Source organism: Zootoca vivipara, chromosome 3, assembly GCF_963506605.1.
Source record: "Zootoca vivipara chromosome 3, rZooViv1.1, whole genome shotgun sequence".
Lineage (NCBI taxonomy): Eukaryota > Metazoa > Chordata > Lepidosauria > Squamata > Lacertidae > Zootoca > Zootoca vivipara.
In genome coordinates this window covers 112,170,332-112,190,800 of record NC_083278.1, presented here as the reverse complement: position 1 = coordinate 112,190,800, position 20,469 = coordinate 112,170,332, and the positions used below count along the sequence as shown (strand labels likewise).

Sequence of the window (20,469 nt, the reverse complement as noted above, 5' to 3'; positions counted from 1 at the left end):
ATAGCACAGTCACGACGGGAAACCACCCTCCGCCGAGCCTCTTCCCCTCCCGGGATCCTTACAGCTGCCTCCTTTGATCCGCACGGGGCGCTTGGAATGGCTGTTGGCATCCGGAAGTATAGGTCGGAAATCCTTAGAGGCTTGGTACCCTATGGGCTCCACGGGAGGCCGCCGCAACTTGGAGGCGGAACTATTGTTTCTGGGAGGTTGCTTCCTTTTCTCTCCGCTTTCTCTTCCTACGAGTGCGGAACTAATTGGTGCGCGGACCGAGGGTGCAACTGGTGAATGGTTCCCCCAGAGTCTCTTTTTTTATGTTTGACAAGCGAAAAGAGGCAGGTGAGCTGGAAAATAACCTCGGTTTCTTAGGATCGGAGGGGTGGGGGATTCTTTAAGCTGTTTGGGCGCAGTGAGTTGCTTTTAGCAAGATCTGAGAGAGGAGGGAGGGAATGCGCAACCCTATGCTCATGTTTACTCGAAAGCAAGTCGAGGCTTGCTCTTAGGTAAATGGTTTTCATTGTATAATTTAAGCCTTAGAATAGTATGTCTTGTGGTACTGGATAGTGATGACGGCCTAAGTAGCGGGAACTCTAGGGGCGGGTGGAAGTGGAAAGAGGAGACGGGAGTGGTTTTCTTCAGTGCAGGAAGATAGATAGATAGATAGATAAATAAACAAATAATAAAAACTTTATTGTCACTGTACCACTTGTTTACAGTGAGATTAAACGAGCCCCACACACCCACACACCGCAATCTCTCAGTCCTTGTTACACTCTGTGTGCTGTTGTAGGACCACCAACCCCGAACGTCAGCTGCACTGTTGTTGTCTTCCATTCAGCAACCCCACGGCCCATGGGTAAAAACTGTTCTTTAACCTGGTGGTGCGGCTTATCATGCTTCTATATCTCCTGCCCGAGGAGAATACAGTGCAGGAAGAAGGGAAGGGCCACAGCTCAGTCGTAGAGCAGCTGCTTTGCATGCAGAACGCCCCCGTCTCAGTCCTCAATGGCATTTCTAGGCAGGGCTGGGAATACTCCTTGACGCTCTGGGGAGAAGCTGCCATTTAGCATGCACAGTACTAAGCTAAATACACCAATGGTCTCAGTATAAGGCAATTTATACTGGCAGTGGCCCAGAGTTAGTTCTTTGGTTTCTAGTAATCAGCCTTTTCTCACAAGGAAATGATTTCATATATGGGACCATGCTTGTTGTTGTTCTTTTCTGAATGGTCCTCAGCATCTCTGTGTCTTCACTTTTGAATTACTGCTGTGCTATTTTAATGAGTGTTCCCTCGATTCTCACTCTCCAGCCTGCTGCGGTAGTGTTTCTGCTGATTGTTTTTCTCTTCAAATACAGGCTTTACCAGCATGAGCACCAGCACGACTGCACTATCTGAAAAGGACAGGTCTATTGCACAGAAGTTACTGAATTTTGGAGCATGCCCACGTTGTATTTTCAGGTTTTGCCGGATAGGATCTCAGGCTTTGTACAGGCGACCCTATAAGGTTTGATTAAATTGAAGTACATTATGATAATGATGGGGTGATTTTAATTTGTTTTCAGATCTCTCTGATCCTGGTCTTCCTTTCAGAGCAAGAGGTGTATTCTTGGGGAATGAAAGGAGGCTGGAGCATTTGGAGTGGGGAGACAAAAATTGCAGGACCCCAAAATATATTTTTAATGAGGAACAACAAACAGCTGTCGACCTATTTAAAATCCATTGTTGTATTCTTTCCCTCCATCATATCCTTTCTCCAGTTCTCCTGTGTTTTCCACCTACCCAGAAGTCCAGTCCACAATCTTCCCCATTATATGTCTAAGAAGTATAGGAAAGACCTGCAGCTCTGAGGAAGGACTATCACACAGTGGTAGAACATCTGCCTTGCATACAGTGGGTCCAAGGTTCAGTCCCCAGCATCTCCAGTTAGGACTGGGAATGTCCCCTGTCTGAAACCCTGGAAAGCCACTGCCACTCAGCATAGACAGTACTGAGCTAGATAGACCATTGCCTTGACTCATTATAAGGCAGTTTCCTATGTTCCTAAGAACAAGTGCACTTTCTCTTCTCACTTCTGGTTTCACTTATATGATACTATCCTGTGCACATTTACTCCTCTTCTTCTTCCTCGCCAAACCTGTATTAGGCATTTCGAGTGTAGGCCATCGTAAAACATCCATACATACAATTTTAAGCACATTTACTCAAAACATTTATGATACCAATGTGCATAGGATATGAATCCTATTAACATTTACTCAAAACTAAGTCCCACACAGTTCAATGAGTCTAACCCCTACCTAAATATGCACAGGACCGCAATATCAAAGACCTTTTTATTTGCTTAGCAGGTCCACTTTAATTTGCAAGGCAACAGACTATCTGACATTATTCTCTGTTGAAAGGCTATTGGGCATTTACAGGAGCTGTTGGTTTCAGGACACCTGGCTGTCACAGTACATGCTGAAGCGACCCCTGGCACCCTTCTACCTACCAAGTTTTACTCTGCTTCCTTTGTCAATCAGGAGTTGCTTAATGAACTGCATGAGTTTCTGGAGAACGCTACAGAGGAGAACAAATTACCTTGTGAAACGGCAAATCCTCCCTGTAAGCGAATCAAACTGGATAGTGCCAAAGTGGGGGAGGAACAGACCTCAAATGGAAGCCACCAGGTACCTAATGTGGAGAATGATAGAAATGCTGGTGGTGGTGATGAGAACTTAAGGCCAGCTGTGTGCAACATCTGCCTGGGAATTCTGCAGGAGCTCTGTGAGATGGATTTTGTCAAAGCGGTAAGTGTCAGCTGATTGGTAGCTTTACTGTAGAAAAAATCTGCAGCATTTCCCATGGATGTACACGTAATACACAGCATGCATGTAGTGGGTGGCATTCAGCTGAATTTTACTAAGAGTTGACCCATTGAAATGGATGAGCCTAACTTAGTCATGTTCATTAATTTTGATGGGTCTCCTGTGATTAAAATTTAGTTGTATACCTTAAAGCAGGGGTGCCCAAACTTCAAAACTTTTTTCAAAGAGGGCCAGATTTGATGAAGTGAACATGCGTGAGGGCCGGCCAGAGTTGCTGACCTTGAAGTTGTTGAGCTTTTTTTTAGGGTTTTACCCCAGAGATAAACTGCGACAAGGACCGGATTAGCCCAACCGGCAGGCCGGATTAGGCCCCCGAAATGGACTTTGGACATGCCTCCCTTAAAGGGTTTTACTGAACTTTCTTTGCTGAAATCTCATTTAGGCTGCAATGGTACACATGCTTACTTGGGAGCTAGCCCCAACGAGCACAGTGGAACTTAACTTCCAAGTAAGCATGCAGGCAGTGGGACTGTTAGTGAGCTGCAGTGGTACCTCGGGTTACAAACACCCTGGGTTGCAAACACTTCGGGTTACAAACTCTGCTAACCCGGAAGTAGTACCTCAGGTTAAGAACTTTGCCCCAGGATGAGAACAGAAATCACATGCTGGCGGCATGGCAGCAGCAGGAGATCCCATTAGCTAAAGTCAGGCATCCCCAAACTGCGGCCCTCCAGATGTTTTGGCCTACAACTCCCATGATCCCTAGCTAACAGGACCAGTGGTCAGGGATGATGGGAATTGTAGTCCAAAACATCTGGAGGGCCGAAGTTTGAGGATGCCTGGCTAAAGTGGTACCTCAGGGTTAAGAACGGTTTCAGGTTAAGAACGGACCTTTGGAATTAAGTTCTTAACCCAAGGTACCACTGTATTTGACCTGTCCTGACTACATAGAAGAATTCCTTTGGTAGAAGCAAGCACATCTACATAGGGAAGCTATGAGAATGTAAAACAATTTGATTCAAACATGTTTGCAAGCCTTCTTGTACAAGGTGTAATTGCTTTGAGAACTTTTTAAATTGCATAGTGGTGTATGTATGTGTTTATATTCAAATAACATGGCTCATTGTTTTTCAGGTGTGCCACAAAATTAATTCTTCTGAATACCAGTTTACCAGCTTTGTGTTTTCAGTCTCTTTCCCCGCACAGTTATCTGTAAGGGAGGTGAGTATTTGCTTGTGCTTGTTTGTGCTCTGAGTATGACCTTTGTTGAGAAGGACAGGGGGCAGGGGCTTGTTGTTGTTTAGTCGTTTAGTCATGTCCGACTCTTCGTGACCCCATGGACCATAGCACGCCAGGCACTCCTGTCTTGCACTGCCTCCCGCAGTTTGGTCAAACTCATGTTCGTAGCTTCGAGAACACTGTCCAACCATCTTGTCCTCTGTTGTCCCCTTCTCCTAGTGCCCTCAATCTTTCCCAACATCAGGGTCTTTTCCAAGGATTCTTCTCTTCTCATGAGGTGGCCAAAGTATTGGAGCCTCAGCTTCACGATCTGTCCTTCCAGGGAGCACTCAGGGCTGATTTCCTTAAGAATGGATAGGTTTGATCTTCTAGCAGTCCATGGGACTCTCAAGAGTCTCCTCCAGCACCATAATTCAAAAGCATCAATTCTTCGGCGATCAGCCTTCTTTATGGTCCAGCTCTCACTTCCATACATCACTACTGGGAAAACCATAGCTTTAACTATACGGACCTTTGTCGGCAAGGTGATGTCTCTGCTTTTTAAGATGCTGTCTAGGTTTGTCATTGCTTTTCTCCCAAGAAGCAGGCGTCTTTTAATTTCGGGACTGCTGTCACCATCTGCAGTGATCAAGGAGCCCAAGAAAGTAAAATCTCTCACTGCCTCCATTTCTTCCCCTTCTATTTGCCAGGAGGTGATGGGACCGGTGGCCATGATCTTGGTTTTTTGATGTTGAGCTTCAGGGGCAGGGGTGGTTTAAAAACTTACCTTGTTTTCACCTGTTAGGAATACACCGTGTGTGGCATCCAGCAATACATGACCAGTAGCAATTGGGCGAGGGGTGAGTGAAAGGGAGGGGAAATTGGGCTAGGCTGAACTGAAGCTTGGCTTTTTGAATTGGTGGGGGAGACTTGGCCACGTCTAATGTTGTGTATCCTCTGTGGCTTTGATTTCTGTGAAAGTAGCTGATTCTTGGTCTGGATTTTCTCAGCCAGTTACAGATGAGAAGGTTATGAAACCTTCATTTAATTTACCACTTCTCTCTCTCTCTCTCTCTCCCTCTCTCCCTCTCCCTCTCATTTTTCTGTTTTTTCTCGGACCTTGCCTGAAGCATGCAGCATGGTTGCAAGTAAAAGAGGAAATGGCGTGAGTACTTCCTGGTGGGATTTTTCCCATCCTGCCTTGCGCCCTAGGTTTTCAAATGTCATTGGCACTGTATGGTTCTCCTCTTTGTGTGTGCTTGGCGGGCATGTGAGGGGAATTGTATTGAGAGGGGGTAATGTGCAATATCTCATCCTCTTCCCTTGGTAGTTAACTCCTCTGATTGCCCTAATCAATTTATTGTCTTAATACTAAAGCCCCTTAGCACCACTGATCCATTGTTGTTCCTGAACTGGGCTGGAAGCAGAACCATGACGGTTGTTTCACATAGTGCTAAATTCCCCCACAACAATCCCACAAAGCGCATCTTTGCAGGCAAGGTCCTAACATATATTTAATGAGAAGCAAGTCCCATTCAGTAGAGGCCTTGCTTCTCACACCAGATGATACTTTAACTAGGCATTTCATCCTTGCCCCTTTCTTTTTAAACTTCTAATCAGTTGTGAGTTTTTTGCTCCAGTCACAGCATTACTGAACTGACCCTTTTAATTAGTCATTTCCTCTTTCTCGCTGGCAGGTCCTTCCATTAGCAAATGTTACAACATGTATTCTAGTTGCTGTTAGTAGTACTTTGGGTGATAAAATTTTTGAGAGCAGAGGTACAAGTTCAAAACTATAGATTGAAATGAGTATTTTAAAACTAAACAGAATTGACTGAATCCCTCCCCCCCCCACTTGATTTAAGTTGCTGAGTCTTACTTTTAAAAATCATTTAGGAAACAGGATTTTTTAGCAGAAAAAGAAGACCTTGTTCAGCTAAAGGAAGCATACAAATGGATTATTCACCCCCTGTTTCTGGAGCAATTGGGGGTCCCTGCTGATGGAAAGGTATTGTATAAATATATAACTTAAACAGTGTTTTACTGTCATGGGCTTTCTGTTGCTGGGCTTCACCACTTCAGAATGGTACATGGATGGTTGAATCCTCCTCTAAATTAAAAGAAAAAGTTTAATTATTCCTGCACATGGAAACTTAGTATTTCAGGGTGAGGGAAGAACCTTACCTCCTGACAAGCTAGTTTTCTTTGTGCAGAGCTAAAGCGAGAGAGAGAGAGGTTTTTTCCCCAAGTTCATTTTTATTGATTTATTTTGACATGCATTCGTCATAACATATTGTAACGATTTTTCCTGTAATTAAACATATGTTTTTAAAAATGATAAAAGAAAAAACAAACACAAAAATTCATACTTATTTATTTGATTCATTTATAATCCATTTGCATTTGACTTCCCTCCTCTACTTACTTGGGTCCTCAGTTTTTCTTAGTTAAGTGCCCCTCCTAACACAACCATTTATTCAGTAACCTAATTCCATTATATTTTTTTAAAAAATTCCTTACAGGAGTTACTCTAAACCGATCAAAAAATTTAATTCTCCATAATGGTCTTTCAAGTATTGTTTGAATATATTCCAATCATTTTTAATTTTTTGTGCTGTTTGATCTGTTATCTGACCTGTCAGCTTGTCCAGTTCTGCATACTCCATCAATTTGATCAATCAGTCTCTCTTTGACTGTAAGGTCTCCATTTTCCAGTTCTGAACTGGAGGGAGAGAGTTTCAGGCAGGTCCCCAAACAGAGTTCAAGGCTACGGAAGGAAATGGGAGTTTGTCACATTTCCACTGCGGAATTAAACAATAACATTCCACTGTCTTTTGAATTGCGACTCAGAGCCTGTTTGAAGTCAGCGTGGTCTTCGCTCATCCAGAAACAGACGAGGACTGCCATTTCCTGTAAGTTGGGATGTGATGAATAAAGGCGTTGTACATTCACAGGGACATCTTTGGGAGGAGAAAATGTTGGGAGTAACTCCTGCACGAATCCAGAGTGGATTCCCTAAGACGGTTGGATGGCGCCTCGTACGCCTCCTTCCGGCAACTCCTGCAGCCAGGCTGGTACCAAATGTATGGCTCTGCTTTCCATTGGACCACATCAGCCAAGCCAGGGGGGGGGGGGTCTTGTCGTCTGGGCAGCCCAGGACCTTCATACACACTGTCAGGCATCAACCCAGACTAGGCTCCGCCTTCGATTAACATTAGACACAATATCCAGAGAGGGATATCTGTACCCAAGAAGCAGCCAATGTTTTGATGCCAGGAAGGAGAGGAAAGATCCTCTTGGTGGATGCTCTCTGACTTAGACACCAGCTGCATAGGCCTTTGCAACCTTGTCCTCACTGAATCTGTTCTGACACCATGTGTAAAAAAAGTTTTCAAACCATTAAATGCTGTTTGTTTTTCCATTTAGAGCCTCAGCATGTCCAAGTTGCTTCAAACCAGCAAAGAACAAGCAGGTAAGCAAATTCTGGGAAATTATTCCCTTTCCCATTTTTTTTTTGCAAGATCAGAATTTAGTAGGGTCACAAGCCATCACAAACTTGTTATTGTTCTTCCTTCCTTCCTCCTTATACTGTATAGTAAGGCTGTTCTTCGTTTTTTCCATTCTTGTGGGATATCCCCCCTGAATTTGGATTGAATCCTTACTGTGTGTGAGTTCTAAAACTTATTTCCCAGCCAGGATTGGTTTCCAAAGCACCTTACAGTTAGAATAAAAAACAAAAACAAAAAAACATGACAAAACGTATTAATCACCTTTCTATAATAAAACTTCCCAAGGTGATGTACAAGATTCTGATTAACAGTGCAATCCAATATATGTTCAGAAGCAAGTCCTGTTGGATTCAGTGGGACATAGTGGGAACTAAGTGTTGCAGCCTAAACTAACAATTAAGTATTAATTAAAATAACAGTATCAGATAAAGAGTTTCTGAGAAATGACATTCCATTGACTCAGCTGAAGTGAATTAAACAGAGGAATTGTTTTAGGAATACCTGATACAGTGGTACCTCTGGTTAAGAACTTAATTCGTTCTGGAGGTCTGTTCTTAACCTGAAACTGTTCTTAACCTGAAGTACCACTTTAGCTAATGGGGGGCCTCCTGCTGCCGCTGCGCCGCTGCCGCACATTTCTGTTCTCATCCTTAGGCAAAGTTCTTAACCCGAGGTGCTATTTCTGGGTTAGCGGAGTCTGTAACCTGAAGCATCTGTAACCTGAGTTACCACTGTACTTTATTCATTTGCAGTCTGTCTTCACCAGAATGGCTGTGGTTAAGGCTTTGGATATGATCAGTGAAGAAGATTTCCTTAAGTAAGCGAGCTCTGAACCTATTTTAACCTTGGTGTGTGGGAATTTATCGGGAAAATCAAAGAGCAAAGTGAAATGTTACAGGGGGAAATGTCATATAAACCTGGAAGTAATAAGTAAATGGGTTAATATGTTCTGAGTCTATAAATGGGTGTGGTTTCTGCATTTTGTTCCCCATACCTCAAAATCCACTGTGATTTCAGGTGTGCATGTATGTATCTCTTGGCCACTGTGTGTCTCAGTTGTTCTGACAGGGTCTCTCTCTCTGACAGTAATTGCAGTTGAATGCATTCCGGGGCAACTGAGAATGAAACAAATTCAGTACAGTGGTACCTCGACTTACAAATGACTCAACGTACAAATGTTTCAATTTACGAACGGAGCTCCGTCCGCCATTTTGGATGCGGCGCAAATAGGATTTTTTTCGACTTACGAATTTTTAATAGGGGTTGCTTCGACTCACGATTTCTAAAATATTTTTTCCCCATAGGCTGCTACTTACGTTTTTTCGACTTACGAAGGTCCATTCGGAACGGATTAAATTCGTAAGTCGAGGTACCACTGTATTTCAATTTCTGGCTTTAGGGAAAGGCAGTCTGGGAAAACAGCTAACACTTCATTTCCAAATCTTCAACGTGAGAATGGCTTGAACTCTGATAAGGACATCAAATTACTGGATATGGCCAAAGAAACAAGGCGTTAGATCCTTCTGCTTTCTGAAGTTCTGCACAAGCCACTCTGATGCTGATTCAGTAGAATCTTATGCAGGACTTATTGAATCTCAGAAAACCAGCAGGTTTAATGCCTTGTTCCTCTTCCTCCAAGTGGCTCCACCATACGGGGGTGAGGGCCTTTTCAGCTACAACACCTTGCTTGTAAACTCTCACCCCAGGGAGCCACACCTGTGCTTATGTCGTGTCAGTTAGGCACCAGGCAAATATCTCTCCTGTTTTCCTAGGCTTTAAACCTCTGAGATATCTTTATGGCTTATGGTTTACTGTAATATACAGCTGAGGCCATTTTCTCTCTCTTTCACCCTGCCAGGGTCTTGTCGTGTGTTTTTAATGGCTCGCTCCTTTATTTTCTCCTATACAGAAACTTTCCATGCCCTTTGACTTCACCCAAAGCACCTTGCACAGCTGTTGACATTCAGTGTACCAATGGGGCCATCTTCGTTGCCGGTAAATACATAAATATATAGTGGGTCTCCCCACCCCCTTGCAGTCATCTCTTAATATACTTGTAAAAAACTTAGAAGCCTATTTGGGCATTATGTGGGTGCGTAAATTAATAAATAATGCTGTGCTGTTTGTTTCCCTTCTTCAAGTAATAAAATAAATAAATCTTTGCTACTTTTGCCGAACTTACAGGATACCAAATACCCTGTTTCCTTTCTTCCTTTTACAGGAAGATATAACAAATATTCGAGAAACTTACCCCAGACTCCCTGGATTATAGATGGAGAGAGGAAAATGGAATCCTCCGTAGAAGAACTGATCTCAGAGCATCTCATGGCTGCCTTCAAAGCAGACAGTGAGTGCTTTCTGTTTGTGCTTAGTGTGCATTCATATACCTGCATGTCTTCCATGCATAACTTAAATCAAGCCACCCAAAATCTTTTTGATGGAAAATTACATTCAGGGCTTGGCATTTTCAGTGGTAGTGCCCACATCCTGGAACACCCATCCTAGAATCACCTGTTTGTATTCCCTCCTTAACCTACTTTTGCCAAGAGGTTGGGGGCATTTTTGTTCTGGAAAGGCCTTTCTTTCTGGGTAAAAACCTACCTGTAGAAAAATCTAATGGCTCATTTTTGGACCACCTCTCCACCTGTCCCCATGCAACAGAGTGGCTCACTTGTCCAAGAGAACATCTCCTTGCCGTTAGCCCTCTCGATGAAACCTCAGTGGTGGAGGAAAAGCATTTGCCCACAGAGCAACCGTGGGGAACCTGTGGCTCTCCAGGTGTTTCTGGACCGCAGTTTCCCTCATAACAACATAAACAGAGCCCCAAATGTATCCAATGTTTTTCATATCTGTGCTGTTCCCTTTCCACACCATATATGGGTTCCACATTAGTGTTGCTCTTACAGGGGCTATAGAATGGAGCTAAGAGCACTCCCCCCCCCCCGTTTGACCCCAAGCCGTGGAATCCTGCAACAAGGGCTCAGGGTTGTGTGGAGAGGATACTGGCAATGGTGAGTTAGCAAGCTAAGCCAACCTTTTCCTTCCTGTTTCGAAGGTTTCAATTTTTCATCCTCCGGAAGAGAAGACGTAGATGTGAGAACACTGGGCAAAGGTAACACTTGGCTCACAGCCTAAGTCTGTAATCCTAAACTCACTTACCTGGGAGTAAGCCCCATGGGATTCAGAAGGGTTGTGTTGTCAATGGGACAGGCTGGTATGTTTGGAGCCCTTTAAGCAGACAGTGCCCTCTGGTGGTGGGTCAGAATAGTGCCCAGCACCTTGCATTCAAATATCTGTGTAGCAATTAGATTTCACGTTCTGAAAGATCATTAGTTTCATACAGTTTTTGTGCTGCCAGCACAAATTCAAGGATTTAGAAATGCCTTATTATTTATGGCTTTTGCACCCCAAATGGGCTCCCAGAGCTGTTTACGAAGATAAGTGAAAGCATTTCAAGGCCCCGCGAATAGAGTGTTCCCCCCCCCCTTTTACTCCACCAAAAATATCTGTGGATATCTTATTGTGCAGTCTCTTGCAACCCCCTGTCCCCATTCCCCCCCCCCCACCAAACCTCATGGTCGCTCCAACGTTGACAGGAAGGCCCTTCGCGGTTGAGCTCGTGAATCCCCGAAAAGTCCGGTTGGCTGCAGAGGAAATGAAGGAGCTTCAACAGGTAAATGGCTTGCAAGGTGTTGAAAATGGCACACTGGCAGGCGGTCTGCAAAGCCACCTTTAAGCTGCCACAAAACTCTTTGTGGTTTTTGTTGCAAGAAACGAGCACCGCTACCCGTCTGTGATTGAAACCTTTTTTAGGGCGTCAAGACACAAGACTTGACCCTTTCCTCCCAAAGTCCTGTCTGTTTCCTTTTGAGGCCCTAACCACCTTGGGTTCAGGATACCTAAGGGGCTGCCCCTTCTTATGGGTCCTGCCAATCCATTAAGACCATCCCACCCCCTCTTATAAAAGAGTAGTAAGAAAAGTGGAAAGTTAGCCTCCCTGATGTTCAGGGTTCTCTGGAATTTACCCAGTCACACTCAGAGAATCAGATTACAGTTTTTAATACCATATTGGCCTGAATATAAGCCTCACTTTCCCCCCAAATTCTGACTGTGAAAAGTTGAAGTGTGGCTTATGTTTGCGACCTTATGGTGTGCAGCCAGAAGCGCCGGGCAAACACCGCCAGGAGCGCGGCAAAGCAGCGCCCTCCCTGGGCGTACTCCCCCGTCCTCTCCCCCAAGGCCGGGAAGGGAGAGAGCGAGGAAGGGGAAAGGCCGCTGGCAACGCAGCAAGGAATGGAGCAGCTTACATTCGGATATTTTTTCTTGTTTCCCCTCCAATTTTAAAGGTGCGGCTTATATTCAGGCCAATACAGTACATTACTCTAGGTTTTCCCCAAACTACCCCTAATACAGTGATGGCGAACCTTGGCACACCAGATGTTTTGGGACTACAACTCCCATCATCCCTAGCTAACAGGGCCAGTGGTCAGGGATGATGGGAGTTGTAGTCCCAAAACATCTGGAGTGCCAAGGTTCACCATCACTGCCCTAATACAAGCTGGTTAAAACAACAACAACAACAACACTACTTTTGGGAGGCAGAGTATTATTTGTTGTAGCTTTTTTTTTAGGCAGTTTTTTAAAAAATACAATTCTGTAGTGAAACCTTCCTCCTTTAGGACTCGGCCATCTTTGATAACATGGGTTCACCTTCCAACCATTCCCAGGACATGATCTGGAGGCATAGGATGCGGCCACTTTTTTGAGGCTAAGCAGTCCCTGGGTGGGAGACCACCTGAGAAAATTCTGAGTCCAATAGCAAGTTAGAGGGAATATACAAATGCTACACAAAACCAGCCCAATAACGAAGTATTACGTGGGCATTTCGATGGCATAGTTTTAAGGGAGAAAAAGTTGGTTACCTCGCCCATCTGGCTGGGTTTCCCTAGCCACTCGGGGTGCCTCCCAACAGAATATTAAAAACACAATAAAACATCAAACACTAAAAACTTCCCTAAACATGGCTGCCTTCAGATGTCTTCTAAAAGTCAATTTTTTTTATTTCCTTAACATCTGGTGGGAGTGCGTTCCACAGGGCAGGTGCCACCACCGAGAAGGCCCTCTGCCTGGTTCCCTGTAACCTCACTTCTCGCAGGGAGGGAACCGCCAGAAGGCCCTCAGAGCTGGACCTCAGCATCCGGGCAGAACGATGGGGGTGGAGACGCTCCTTCAGACGCTCCCACAGCTGCCCATTATGAAAGGAATGAGAAAGGTAGAGGTTAGACGAGCTGGCTTCAGATATGCACAGGTTAGAGATGGCAAGCAATACACTGAGTTGTTGGCTGCCTTGTATCAAGATGCAGTCTAAATATTTTAATGAGTTAGAGCTGTTCAGTGTTGTGATTTGATTCATGCTTACTGTTCACTATTTTATAACTTCATCTGATTTATTTTTTGTTAAAGAAACCAGTTCTTAATCCTGTTCTTCTATCAGGGAGCTCAAGGCAGTTTGCACAGTTCCTTTCCCGCAAGTGTTATGTAGATTGGGTCGGAAGAAAGTGGAACGTGGGGGATTTGAACCTAAGTCTCCCCACTCCTAACCCAACGCTCTACGCCAGAGCTTTCCAAACTGTGTGTTGTGAAACGTTAAGTGTGTCGGTGTGTCGTGCAAATGCTCCCCACGCTCCTCCCGGGACCGGAAAGGGGTTAGTTTAACCTCCGGTTTGCTAGTAAAACTGAATTACTGGGTCATGAAATGATGCATGTCTAACAAGTGTGTCACCAATCTGAGAAGTTTGGAAAGCTCTGCTCTATGCACTGTGGCCAGCAGCACTTTGTACAGGCATACCTCAGGTTACGAACGCTGCGGGTTGCGCATTTTCGGGTTGTGGACTGCGCCGAACCCGGAAGTATCGGAACGGGTTACTTCCGGGTTTTGGCGCTCGCGCATGTACATTAACGCAAAATGATGTCATGCGCAGAAGCACCGAATCGCGTCATGCGCAGGCGTGGCGCTTCAGGCTATGAACGCTTCAGGTTGCAAACATGCCTCCCGCACAGATCACGTTCGCAACCGGAGGTATGACTGTATTTAGATTAGAGCTTTTTTTAAAAAAAGCAAACCAAAGTTGGGCACTTTCACTGGTTCTGGCTGTTTCTTCCTCCCAGAAAAAAAAAGACAGTTTCTTCTCAAACCATTATATGAGGGAACTCCCATTGCCTTTCTGTTTTTTAACTGCAAAACCCTGGAATCGTTTTAAATTTTAAACAATCAGATGAGGCTGAGGTAATCTTTGTTTGTTTATAGACCATAAATAACTCTTCAGACAAAGTCCAAGTTCGTGATCTACAGCTCGTCACCAGGTCAGTGTTTTGGTACTTGAATATAGCTTTTTTTGGTGTGTGTAGAAAAGCAGGGAATTTGAGACCGTAACATGGGTATGTTAACCCTTTCCCAAGCTTGTGCCATCTCTGTGAAGCTCTTTCAAAATGGCAGCAGCAAGAGCAACTGGGTGATTCTGCTACACGCCCAAAGAAAGCTCTGATTTGGGAGGGTTTTGGAATAGGCAAAGCAAACTATACTGTTTCCTTCAATAGCCAGGTCTCTTCTATTCACCTGTCTGGAAATGGTATAATGCAATCGTGTGTTCGATCCTCTGCCCACAGCAGTTGCCCTTGGAGGGAGATAAGAGGCAGAAGGCGCAGCTTCCATTACATTACAGGATTTCATTTCACATATTTCGAAGCTGAGATTGTAAATGGATTCCAGAGCTGGGACTTTGTGATCTGTAACAGAAACTGAGCCCTGAGTATAGCTCGGCTGTCCTAATTAAAGCAAGGCATGTCCAACATACAGTATTTCTTTTTCATAGCTGTGAACATGTTGCATAGTCACACACATGGAGATTTGTTTACTTTTTATTTAAAGCACGTTCCTAGTCCCTAGCGAAATTTCAGAAGCCAGAAGAGGAGGGGCTAAGCAGCCCTTCTGTTGGTGGAGGGTGGGGTGAGACTAAAATTACGCAAAAGTGTAGGGGAATTTGCCTTGGTTTAGGGTTCTCACTCCATTAAAGAAAACCTTTTTTATTATTAATTATATGATTTCAGTTGATTCTGCAATTCATTAATCAAATGTGCATATGAGTAAAAAAAAATACATATGCCGTAGGAGGCATTGTCTTAGAGGCATTCCCCTCTGTTTTGTCTTTTTAAACCCTGCGATTTTTATAAGCACTTGTATTTTTATTTTACTTTTTAAAAGCTAGTATACTGACCAATTAACCTGGCCACTTTTTTTATTTGATAAAAAGTGTGTGTTTATAAAGTCAGTTTGTGAACCAATTACAGTGGTGCCTCGCTTAACAAATGCCCTGCTTAACGAAATTTCCGCTTAACGAAAGGATTTTTCGAGCGGAGGTTGCCTCGCTAGACGAATGCGTTTTCATCTAGCGAATCGCGGTTTCCCATAGGAATGCATTGAAATTCAATTAATGCGTTCCTATGGGCAAAAAACAATTCGAAAAAAATTCAATGCATTCCTATGGGACTCGCTAGAAGAATTTTTTCGTTATAAGAAAAGACCCGTGGAACGAATTAAATTCGTCTAGCGAGGCACCACTGTAATTGTTTTAAACAGTGCAGCCCTACTTTACTTCCCTAATTTATTCTGGTTGCTGTACCAGGAATCTCTGGGCGCAGAATGCTTAGGTCAGGCATCCCCAAACTTCGGCCCTCCAGATGTTTTGGACTACAATTCCCATCATCCCTGACCACTGGTCCTGTTAGCTAGGGATCATGGGAGTTGTAGGCCAAAACATCCGGAGGGCCACAGTTTGGGGATGCCTGGCTTAGGTAGCCACAGCCCTGCCTACAGGCATTACGCTACCTTGCAGGATGGGGGAAAGAGAGAAGGTTGAGGAGTCCTTTCACCTTTCAGATTCCTGTGGCTGTTGCCCATTTATTTGCTTTTCTTTCAGAGAGGCCATTGGGCACATGAAGGAAGGCGAGGAAGAGAAGACCAAAACTTACAGTGCCTTAATATGGACAGAAAAAGTGATCCGGAACGAAGACGTTGAGCTTCTAGACAACATGAAGGTTGCGTGTCTGGGGTGGTATTTATCGCGTTTGTTTGTTGTTTTCATTGTGCACGACCAGGGTGGGCAGCAGAAAGCAGATCAGGCTCTACAGCAAATCAGCCAGAGATCTGCCTTTATTTATTTCCAGCAGATGAGCACAGACTCTGACTCGTAGTTGTATAACAGTAGCAAAAACAAACGCCCTTTTGCTGAGACACAGAGAACTTTGGAGTAACCAGGCATGAGATTTTTGCATGGTATTACTGTGTGTGCTGTTAACAGATCTTACTTATAATGCCTGTAATATCTGAGATACGCCATAAAATTATTCTCTGCTAACGTGTGACAGATGGGCATTGTATGGTGGGAATGTCCATCTGCATGTTTCTCCAGAATCTAAAACCATAACAGTTGGCTGTACTGGCAATATACAGTATACTATCTCAATTCTTCTCATTGCTCTGTGGGTGTATGCATTCCTGTTTCAGGAGAATAAATAAGTCTAAATTTCAAAGTAGGCACCCAGGGAGTGCAAAATCCATTCACATTGCATGTTGAATACATCTTGATTTACTGGTACCTTCTAAGTTTTCAGAACTTATTTTGGCTTTGCCAATTATGCCACAGGCCCAACCACGAGAAATCTCTTCTTCGGCCCCCGCACCAGCCTTTTTGAGATTTCAGTAGAAATTGCCCAGCCCAGCTTTAAGCATAGCTTCACAACCAGTAAGGGCCACATAACAATCTCATTTTTTCCTCTGTATTTTTCTTCTTCAGAGGAAGGGAAACCGAATTCTACTCCCACTCAGATTTTCCGCAACCTCTGCATGACCCTTGGGCTCACATCCCTGTGCAGGCCCTGTCTTACTCACGCTGCAATTGCACAACAGAGTACAATCTCTGGGAGGGTTTTGCCTACGCAAGTGCCTGCCCTCCTGCAAGGTGCCTGTTTTCCTCCCTGTGTGCTCTTGTTAATGTGGCAAAATTCCTCCCATTTGACAGGAAGACACAGGGCAGCCAACCGACCCCATTGCAGCCTGCACACTGCGGCAAGGGAAACAACAGAGTATAATGGGCCAAATGTTGGACTTGGAATTTAGGACTCCCCAATTAAAGACCTGCCCGACTTCAGAACTTCCCTTGGTGGCCGTGGGCCGTGGGCACACTCTTTCCGCCTAATCCACCTTTCAGGATTGCTGCACAGATATGTCAGTGTCTTGGCTAGGGATGGACAAATTTGTCAATTTTAGTTTCTTCTTTTTCCAATTTTAAGTTCAGTTTGCATCTCTCCCCCCCCCCCCCATGAATTAAAATTCACCAGTGCTTTAGTGCAAATTTCTCCTAAAATACACATATTCATATGTAGTTTTGCCTGATATACACATTTTTGCGAAGCAGTTCCCTGAAAAAGCAATGCGTTTTTGCATGTTGCTTTCATTTACATACCTAATTTATATGCACAAAGTACGCATTACTTTGGCTAGGAAACTGCACTGCAACATTCAGAGAAGTGTGAATTTTGAAGATTCGGCTCTGCTTTGGGTAACTTACTGTTTACAGAAGTGTGATTTAGATAGGTTAACCGTTAAAGGCAAACTGAATCAAATGTATCTGACATCTCTAGTTTCGGCCATGCTCATGTTTGCAGATTTGGACTTACTGTTGACACCCACGGCTGCTTCTGAAAGTGGCCTGTGGATTCCTGATCCACTTGCGTTAGCATACAGAGATGTGCTTAATTGCAATAGCACCTTCCATACACAGAACTTATTGGTTCCATCAGTTTGGTATTTGGACTGGGAGGGCGAGGGCAAGAAGTCTGCTGTCATAACTGGTAATAGTTATACAGCACAGCTATGTGCCCTATAACTCAGCAGCATGAGGGTTTTTGCAATGCAGAAAAAAAAATATTTCCTCGTGTATCTGCTGTTCTTAATGTTCCGCATTTCTGTTTGCTTGTTTTTTGATTTCTTGCACAGGAATTAAAGCTCGATCAAAAAACTCCACTGCGGGTCCTCCACCGGCGACCACTAGCCGTCAGGGTTCGTGTAATCTACACCATGCAGTCGGAGTACATAGATGAGCATCATTTCCGTCTCCATCTGAAGACGCAAGCCGGGACGTATCCTTTTTGAGCCACAGTGCCCCCCCCTCAAAAAACCCGCACCATATACACCACCCTTATACACCACCCTGAACTCCTTGGAGGAAGGTCAGGATAAGAAGGTAACGGCGTTCTGAATTTCCATGATGTGTGTAGGCTGCAGAATCCAGAGTTTCTTGGGGCAAGATTTTGCAGAGTGATTAGTGAAACACACAGCGTACACACAGCCCAATTTGGGGTACAACCTACCCACCTGGTCTCATCCTGCAGATTGTCTGCAGGACTAATGGTGAATGTTAATGAACAAGCCACACTGCCTTCTAAAACTTTCTGGGCTCCACACACCGTGTGCTTTCGGAAGCTGCCTTATGCAAAGACATCCCATCGGTCCAACACTAACTGGCAGCCGCTCTGCAGCTCAATAGTGCCAACACAGGCTGGCAGCCGCTCTCCAGCAGGAGCCTTTGCTAGCCCTATGTGATGATGCGGGGGAATGAACTTGGCGCCTTGTGCGTGCAAAGCAGATGTTCTGTCACTAAGCGACGGCCCTTCCCTTGCCCACCCCCCACTGTGCAAGATGTGTGGGGTCTTCTGATGCTTCTCATTTCATCCTTAATGGCAATCTAGTTACATTAAGGAGTTTGTTCATGGAGACTTTGGAAGAACCAAGCCGAACATCGGTACGCTCTTGGGCACAACCGCTGACATCTTGGAGCTGGACGTAGAAGTGAGTGCTACCTCCTTGTTCCTCTTTGTAGTGACAATAATGACCCACCCCCCACCCATGCCCTCATATGCCATTTCAGCCATTTTCTGGCTAGAGATCCATATATGCTATTGACAAGTGGGAGTCTCCCATTTGTGATTTAATGCTCGCATTTGTTTCCTTCTCTCTGCAGTCGGTGGATGTTGACTGGCCTCCAGCTCTGGGTGATTAATGAGAAGTTTTAATTTTCAAGATGTGGAGAACGAAGGGGCAACAGTCTTGTCAGGGACTGGTTACAGCAGAATGGGCCCTGTTTTTTCGTAAGCCGGTTGGCTTTCCAAAATTTTTGTTCCATTTTTTAAGATCATGTTGATCTATTTTTTAAAAAACTAAAAAAAAAAATGTTATAACGAAGAACGTCTGGTGCTTCGACCACTTTGTAAATGCATATATCTCCAATGCCAGCCAGCGGAATTGGTTGCGCTTCCAAGATAACATGGTCTCTCAAAACATATCTTTGGAAATAGAACAAGAGTTCTCTGTTCCCACAGACTGCAACTCTGGTTCTCGCTGGGTTGCCAAATGACGTTCCTCTGGGTCTTTCTGGAGCCTTTGGTTCTCTATTAAATGGCTAAAAATGAGGTTCCATCTGTCCTCTGATCACCTGAGGCCTGTCACAATATTATTCCAATCTACAAAAATGCAAACACAACACGCTGGCTAATAACTATTAGTGAATATACAATCGGTTATGATGTCATTCAAAATATACGAATAAGCCATTTCAAAATGATGTATATATCGTACGACACATCTCACAAAATATACAAGTAACTACAAGTTGTTAATTGTATCGGAGTCAAACAGAGAATCAAACAGATCAATGAATAGCGAGGAACTCCAAGCCGTCTCTCAAAGGAAGACGTCTCTCCGAAGTCTCAATAGGACAGTATATCCAGAATAGTTCAACTGTTTCGGAATAAAGTCTTTATCAGTGAATAATTATCAATGAAATATTCATGCTTGTAGGGATCATACTCACTGGAGAGTGTAGCTGCTTAACAACTTGTAGTTTACTTGTATATTTTGTGAGATGTGTTGTACGATATATACATCATTTTGAAGTGGCTTATTCGTATATTTTGAATGACATCGTAACCGATTATATATTCACTAAGAGTTATAAGCCAGTGTGTTGTGTTTGCATCTTTGTAGATACCGTAGTTACATTTTGCAACACAGGAGGCTGTGTTTGTTCACAATATAATTCCAGAGTGCAACGATTGTCAGGATTCTGTTGCTTCTTGGTGAGCACAGATTCAGCACAGATTGCACAGGGGGATAATCCTGTGCATGTTTACTTGGAAGTAAGTCCCACTGAATTCAGATATTTTAGTATGCATTGGATCCCAGCATCAGTCTTAAGGCAGCCCTGAATAATTGTACCTCCTATTAATAGTTGAGGAAGATTTGCTTACCTTTTTTGCAAGGACATGCCGTAATTCTAAATCAATGTGTCTCTTAACTCCAGAACCAGCCCTTTCTCTTCAGAAAGTGGTACTTGGCCAGAATTATGTCATGGGAAGAAAGGATAGTGTGACATAATAATGAATGGTGTTTTAATGTGAGAGGCAACTGTAACCCCCCAAAAGTTCCAGAGTTTCATTTTTACTAAGAAAATAAACATTTTTTTTTAAAAAAGATCCTCTTGAGTGTTCCAGTGTTTGTTGTATATATGGTAATATGTATGCTGCATGGATGCGAACCACAGATAAGGATATTGGTCAGAGCTGTGCTTAAAAAGGAAATAAAAGCATTCTGCCCAGGGAATCTGGATTTGATGTTAAGCAACGCCAAATTATTTCCTATTTACAATTATGTACCACTTTGAGCAGTTTATTCAAGTTTTGCTGGTTTTGCTGAAGAGGTCCGGCAAGTAACCACGTGGAACACTTGACACACTCATTTTTATTCATCCCTCCACCCCTCTGGCTCCAGAGATAACAGCAGACACGAATTCAGGTATCTTTCACAGCCATAAGGGCTTATAAA

At 43.9% G+C, this 20,469-nt stretch overlaps 1 protein-coding gene across 2 annotated transcripts; it reads left to right on the top strand.

Moving 5' to 3' along the window:
- The first annotated feature begins 211 nt into the window (after window positions 1-211).
- PUS10 (pseudouridine synthase 10) lies at window positions 212-19,130 on the top strand. Of its 2 annotated transcripts, XM_035110911.2 has the most exons (18): window positions 213-336; window positions 1,354-1,502; window positions 2,521-2,787; window positions 3,940-4,026; window positions 5,154-5,188; window positions 5,920-6,031; window positions 6,874-6,935; window positions 7,450-7,495; window positions 8,285-8,349; window positions 9,442-9,527; window positions 9,754-9,879; window positions 10,588-10,644; window positions 11,129-11,205; window positions 13,840-13,895; window positions 15,509-15,626; window positions 17,587-17,729; window positions 18,339-18,438; window positions 18,611-19,130. In XM_035110911.2, exons 1-18 carry the CDS (start codon window positions 312-314, stop codon window positions 18,647-18,649), a joined length of 1,650 nt encoding a protein of 549 aa, XP_034966802.2. In that variant the 5' UTR covers window positions 213-311; the 3' UTR covers window positions 18,650-19,130. The 2 variants fall into 2 exon arrangements, with proteins under 2 accessions (XP_034966803.2, XP_034966802.2); XM_035110912.2 differs by lacking the exons at window positions 18,339-18,438; window positions 18,611-19,130 and having other exon boundaries at window positions 212-336; window positions 15,509-15,643; window positions 17,587-17,726.
- Window positions 19,131-20,469: the final 1,339 nt, after the last annotated feature.